This window comes from Arachis ipaensis, chromosome B5 (assembly GCF_059453495.1).
Source record: "Arachis ipaensis isolate K30076 ecotype BB chromosome B5, ASM5945349v1, whole genome shotgun sequence".
Lineage (NCBI taxonomy): Eukaryota > Viridiplantae > Streptophyta > Magnoliopsida > Fabales > Fabaceae > Arachis > Arachis ipaensis.
The window spans coordinates 124,245,113-124,251,627 of record NC_142440.1 but is presented as its reverse complement, the minus strand read 5'-3'; the positions used below and the strand labels follow the sequence as shown (position 1 = coordinate 124,251,627).

The window sequence follows — 6,515 nt, the reverse complement described above, 5'->3', positions numbered from 1 at the left end:
TGATAATTCTACACTCTATTTCCAGTGATCTGACTTAAACAATCAAGCATTCATACCACCACTTAATTCTACTTGATTTGTCACTAATTGAGCCAAGTTACTTTTGTTCAAACTTTTCTTTTATTTTTGGAAACAGAACAAGCATGGCAAGCACTTGTTTAAGAAGGTGAAGTTATATCCAAACATCTAGGCATTCACTTTATTCAAAGCAATAAACAGACACTCATACTAAAAACTCCACATAACACTTAAATGACTTATGATGAAAGAAAGCTCATAAAGACAATTCACCAATTATCATTTGATTATTAAGGAACGAGACCACCTCTTATTTATTGCTTGGTTCTTCTTAATTCTTGGGATCCTGCTTCTTCTTGCTTCCTGCCTCTTTTTGACCACTTGTACTTCCTTTGTCTTTTCTTATGAGCTTTTTCCAGAATCCAGCCTTTTTCATTGTTTCTTCCACTCCTTTTTCAAGGATCATTGCCTTGTTTATTTCTCCTTCTTTCCTCCCTTTGAAATACTCATCAAAAGCTGGGAATGCTGGGTCCATCTTGTGTAGATGTTCCCCTATGTAGTTAAGCTTGATTTGAGAACTGATGTTGTAATCAGCTTGAACTGAGTATCTTGCATTCTATAAAGTGGTGGCTTCCTTGATTGCCAAGACATTGGCATCTTGGTGTTGGCATATGTGGCTGAAGGATTCCTGTAATTTTAAATTCTGTTCCCTTTGCAAATCTAAGAATCTTGATTCAAAGTTCCTTTGCATATCCATCATTTTCAGGTGAAAGTCCTCTTGTCTCTCCTGAGACCTCATGTATTGTTGAGACATTCCTTCTATGAATTCCTGCATTCTGCTCATATCCATGGGATCTCTGGGAATTTGTTGCCTTCTTTCTGGAGTTCCTTGCTCTTCTTGCTCTTCTTCTCCTTCTTCTCCTTCTTGTCCTTCTTGCTCTGCTTCTGCTTGTTGCTCTTCTTCATTTCTTCTTTTTGTATGTCTTGGAGCAATTGGGCCAAGAGTCATTCTGTATGCAGTTATGGCCATTCCAGGATATAGCCAATTAGGTCTTTCATCTTCAAGTGGTACTTGGGCATCGATGCATAATCTAATGATGGTGCTAGGGAAGTGGAGCCAGGATTCAGGGTCACTTTTCTCACTAAACTCTTGTATCTGTTCAGCAATGAGTTTATGAACTTTGATCTCCCCTCCCACCATAATGCAATGTAGCAAGATGGCTCTTTTAGGGACTATTTCTGAAGAGTTTGCAGTGGGTAGGATGGATCTCCTAACTATTGCATACCACCCTTTAGCTTCAGGTGTTAGGTCTCCCCTTCTCAAGACTCTTGGAGCCCCTCTTGTTTTTCTCACCCATTCAGCTCTGATGGCACAAAGGTCTTCAGCAATAGTTGTATAGTCAGGTTCTCCTATCATCCTTTCCTCATAACTTGCTTGGCTGAAATGTATGTTTTTCAGTCCAAGAGTTTTCATGATTGCTTTGGGGCTGAAGTCAACTTCCACTCCTCTCACATAGCTTTTGTATGTGGGTTTCTTGGTTGAATCCTCCCTCACTGCATTTGCATAAAACTCTTTCACCAGGTTGATGTTGATTTTAGTGATTGGCTTAGTCAGGAGCTCCCACTTCCTCTTTTTGATCTTTTCCCAAACACCAGGGAACTCATCCTTTTCAAGGTCAAAGGGAACCTCGGCTAGTACCGTTTTAGGTCTCATCCATTCGGCTTGAATCTCATGGAAAACTGATTTGTATCTCCATGCATCGAATTCCCTGTTCTCCTCCATTGGCTACTTGTCTTTTCTTCTTTTGTGGCTAGATGAAGCTGCCATTGGTTCTTTAGTTTTGGGTAAGTGACAAGCTAAAGTTGACAAGGTGAAGCAAGAAGTGTTGTTGGAAGTGTGGTGAGGTTATTTTCGGCAAGAGATAGTTATGCTATGATGAAGAAAATGTGTATGAAGGAGATTTGGTGGTGTTGAACTCGTTCCCCAAGTGGTTCTTTATAGTGCCCGTAAGTGAAAAATGGACGGCTAGGGTGGTTTGTGAAGGGTGGCTTGATGGTAAATATATGAATTAGGGAGAAGGACGAATTGCTTTTCATTTTCTTGGAAGTATTCTGGGTGCATTAGGTTGTACATGTAGCTATCTTTTCTAGCAGAACTTCCTTTTCCCATGTGTTAGTTTCAAAGACTTGTGAACTTTCTTTTTGACCAAGCACCGTACCTCCCTTTGTCTTTTTCCTCCATTTTTGTCTTTTCTTTTGTACCTGCACAAACAAACAAGTTTGCTATCATTTTTCGGTCCATGTGAATGATGAATAGTACTTGCACATGTAAATCAATGATTGACTTCATGAGCTTATAGCCGTGACTTTTGTATGTATGCACACTTATTACTGGACACCAAACTTAGTGTTTGGTAAAGTCTCCTGATGACATGAAATCCATATTGGTTGTCCTTAATGAATGTGCATAATTCTAATAAATCATAGTCACATTGGCTCTTTGATTCTAAACAAATTTACTACCCTAAGTAATTGAAACCAAAGTATTAAAACATGCGAATGGTATACTTGTCATGAATTTCGAAATCCAGAGGAACTTCTTGCTTTTCATGAACCGTGTTCAAAGAGGAACACCAAACTTAATGTTTGATTGTGCACTTTGAATGAAAAATTGAATGTATTTTGAATAAAATTTGGGGTGCCTTCAGGCATACCAAACTTAGAGACAAATTGTATTTTACATGCAATGTTTAGTGCACTCTTTCAGCAGTTGTCCTGAGGATTCAAGTTCATGCATAAGAAACCATGCTTTATTAAATGCACAACAGAACAGAAAAAAAGTAGGGATATTAAAACATGGGTTGCCTCCCATGAAGCGCTTCTTTAACGTCACTAGCTTGACGGTTGTCCCTTGTTAGGGTGGATTGTAGTGCTTGACGTCTTCTCCTCTCACTACGAAAACGTCCCCACTTGATTCCTTCATGATTTCTAAATGTTCCATAGAAAGAACTTTCCTGATTGTGAACACTTGAGGGAGCTGGGAAGGAATGGTTTTGAGGCCAGGTGGAATTGGCAGATAATGGCTTGATATCACTTTATCTCCCGGAGAGAAACCTTCAGTGGGAATTTTCTTGTTTCTCCACCCTCTTGGCAATTTCTTTACAATTCTTCCCTTTCTCCTGAGGATTTCTTCATTGACCCTTATGCCATAAGGATCCTTTTGATCTGTTTCCATTGATTCTTGTGGCTTTAACTCTTGCAACTCTCGTTTGCCTTCCAAGGACTGTTTTAGAGTTTCAGTTGCTGGCTTGCTTTCCTCCAAACATAGATGGCTACTATCATCCTTAGGCTTTTCCGATTCTGGTTTAGGCTCAGATGCAGGTTTGAAAACTTTGAAAATGAGCTGTTCATCACGTATTCTCAGAATTAGCTCTCCTTGTTCTACATCGATGATCGCTCTAGTAGTGGCTAGAAATGGCCTGCCCAGAATGATAGGGTGTAGGTAGCTTTCCTCCATGTCCAAAATGACGAAGTCTGTGGGGAAGTAATAATCTCCCACTCTAACCAGCACATTCTCAACTACCCCTTCAGCTTGCTTCTGAGTTTTGTCAGCTAGTTGTATGATTACATCAGTGGATCTCACCTCATTCAGTTGTAGCCTCTTCATGAGAGTTAGAGGCATCACATTTATGCTAGCTCCTAGATCACAGAATCCTCTATCAATTTTTGTTCCCCCTATGATGCAGGGGATATGAAAACTTCCTGGGTCTGTTTTCTTAGAAACTGTGTCCTTCTTGATGAGGGCACTGCATTCTTTGTTCATTGTTACCGTTTGTCCTCCCTTCAAAACTCTTTTCTTGCTCAACAATTCTTTTAAATACTTGATATGTGTAGGCATTTGCTGGAGAATCTCAGACACAGGGTTCAGAACTTGGAGCGGGAGTTGGCGGCAAGGGACCAATCCCAGGGAAACGCTGGCCGCTCGCACGGCGGCGCTAGCCAATCCCACGCCCGCACCCACTCCCCCTCCCATGTACACAACAGCCAAGCAAGAAGCCTAATAAGGCGCGAAGAGACACACACACAAGCGACCTCCAGACCCAACCGAAGCAAGTCGGAAGGCCGTTGGGGGTCCCAGAAAGAGGAAGACCGTAATCCAGAAAACCCCATCATCATAGGGGCAACCCCTTGTCATCCCTCAATCCTCAAGGTCCGGCTCCCGAGAAACTTCGACAAGCCAATGGACATGAGGTATGATGGGACCAAGGATCCCCAGGAACATGTCACGGCTTTCGAAGCAAGAATGAATTTGGAAGGAGTAGGCGACGCAGTCAGATGCCGGGCGTTTCCCGTAACACCGGCCGGCCCGGCAATCCGGTGGTTCAACACTCTCCCACAAGGTTCCATCACGACTTTCGCAGACATCTCCCAGAAGTTCCTAGCACGGTTCACGACGCGCATAGCAAAGGCGAAACACCTGATCAACCTGTTAGGGGTCACCCAGAAACCCGGCGAGCCGACCAGGAAGTTCCTGGATAGGTTTAACAACGAATGCCTGGAAATCGACGGCCTCACGGACTCGGTCGCTAGCCTATGCCTAACGAACGGCCTATTGAACGAGGACTTTAGGAAACACCTAACAACCAGACCTGTATGGACCATGCAAGAAATCCAAAGCATAGCCAAGGAGTACATCAATGACAAAGAGGTCAGCCAGGTTGTGGCGGCCAATAAACGGCAGCCACCCAACCCGCCACCTCGGCATGCGCACCAAACTGAAAGATACAAGGAAGCTCCTAGAGACAGCACCCCAAACAAACTACCCAAGCAACCACGGGTAGGGAGATTCACGAACTACATGCCACTCACGGCGCCCATAGTATAGGTCTACCAGCAGATTGCAGACAAAGGAATCCTATCCAGACCAAGACCCCTGAAGGAGAGAACGGAAGGCAACAAAAGCCTTTATTGCGATTACCACAAAGGGTTTGGTCACAAGACCCAGGACTGTTTTGACTTCAAAGATGCCTTGGAACAAGCCATCAGGGAGGGAAAACTAAACGAGTTCTCCCGGCTCATTAGGGAGCCGAGGAGACGGGAAAGAGAGCGCTCGGAGGAAGACCGGAACCGGGCTGTCAAGCCAAGACAAGAACCTCCAGCGGACGCCAACAACCCCCCAGCCTTTGTGGTTAATGTCGTGGTCGGACAAGATAGCCCCCCCAATTCCAAATCAGCAACAAGGAAGGATTCCCGAGTGCTCTCCATCACAACAGAGAGCCCCACTGCCAGCAGGAAGCCCCCCACCATATCATTTGGCCCAGAAGACAAATGGTTCAATGACCTTCCCGAGAACTCCCCCATGGTAGTCACAGCAATGATCGGAACGGGACTGGTCAAACGCATCCTCGTCGACACGGGAGCCGACTCAAATATCCTATTCAGAAACGTCTTCGTCGCCATGGGATTCAAGGAATCTGACCTCCAAAATCACCAACATGGAGTCATGGGACTCGACGACAATTTTATCAAGCCCGACGGGACGATCTCCCTCCCAATCAGCTTAGGAACTGGCAATGCCAGGAGATCGGTTATGGCAGATTTCGTAGTCCTTAGAGACTCCACTGCCTATAACATCATCCTAGGGTGGAAAACCATCAACGAGTTCTCAGCTGTAATATGCACCAAGTTCCTAACAATGAAGTTCATGACGGACAAGGGAACAGTTGGTTCCATAAGGGGAGACCTAGAAACGGCAGTCGCTTGCGACAACGCCAGCCTCTCCTTAAGGAAGGAGTCCAAAAAAGCAGCTGGCGTGTTCCTAGCAGACCTGGACGCCTGGATAGAGGACAAACCAAGACTTGAACCAGAGGGAGACATGGAGAAATTTCAGATAGGGAAGTCGGGAGCAATTCACCTTCATTAACAGGAATCTTCCCCACAAACTAAAAGCCCCCCTGGTACGCGGAATCGTGATTACACTTTAATTATGTAAAATTCATTGCTCTTTCTTTCCCTGGAAATGGCGCCAAAAACATGATGCCAATACCATGGTTCACAACTCCGTGTAACTGACCAGCAAGTGCACTGGGTCGTCCAAGTAATACCTTACGTGAGTAAGGGTCGATCCCACGAAGATTGTTGGTATGAAGCAAGCTATGGTCACCTTGTAAATCTCAGTCAGGCGGATATAAAATAGTTATGAAGTTTTCGAATAATAATTAAATAAATATAAAATAAAGGATAGAAACACTTATGTAAATCGCTGGTGAGAATTTCAGATAAGTGTATAGAGATGCTTTCGTTCCTCTGAACCTCTGCTTTCCTGCTGTCTTCATCCAATCAGCCTTACTCCTTTCCATGGCTGGCTTTATGCAAGGGCATCACCGTTGTCAGTGGCTACATCCCCTCCTCTCAGTGAAAATGGTCAACGCACCCTGTCACGGCACGGCTATTCATCTGTCGGTTCTCGATCATGCTGGAATAGGATTCACCCTCCT

General features: G+C 44.3%; 1 protein-coding gene across 1 annotated transcript; it reads left to right on the top strand.

Moving 5' to 3' along the window:
- The first annotated feature begins 3,904 nt into the window (after positions 1 to 3,904).
- On the top strand, positions 3,905 to 5,941 carry LOC107640915 (uncharacterized). Its single transcript, XM_016344418.1, has 2 exons — positions 3,905 to 4,855; positions 4,904 to 5,941. Exons 1-2 carry the CDS (start codon positions 3,905 to 3,907, stop codon positions 5,939 to 5,941), a joined length of 1,989 nt encoding a protein of 662 aa, XP_016199904.1.
- The last annotated feature ends 574 nt before the right edge of the window (positions 5,942 to 6,515 follow it).

What these genes read in the sequence shown, in the direction of transcription:
- LOC107640915 (XM_016344418.1), top strand. Translation starts at nt 3,905, where the DNA reads ATGTGTAGGCATTTGCTGGAGAATCTCAGACACAGGGTTCAGAACTTG. An exon ending in AACTACCCAAGCAACCACGG is followed by an intron (nt 4,856 to 4,903) that starts GTAGGGAGATTC and finishes CCCATAGTATAG; the next exon opens with GTCTACCAGCAGATTGCAGA.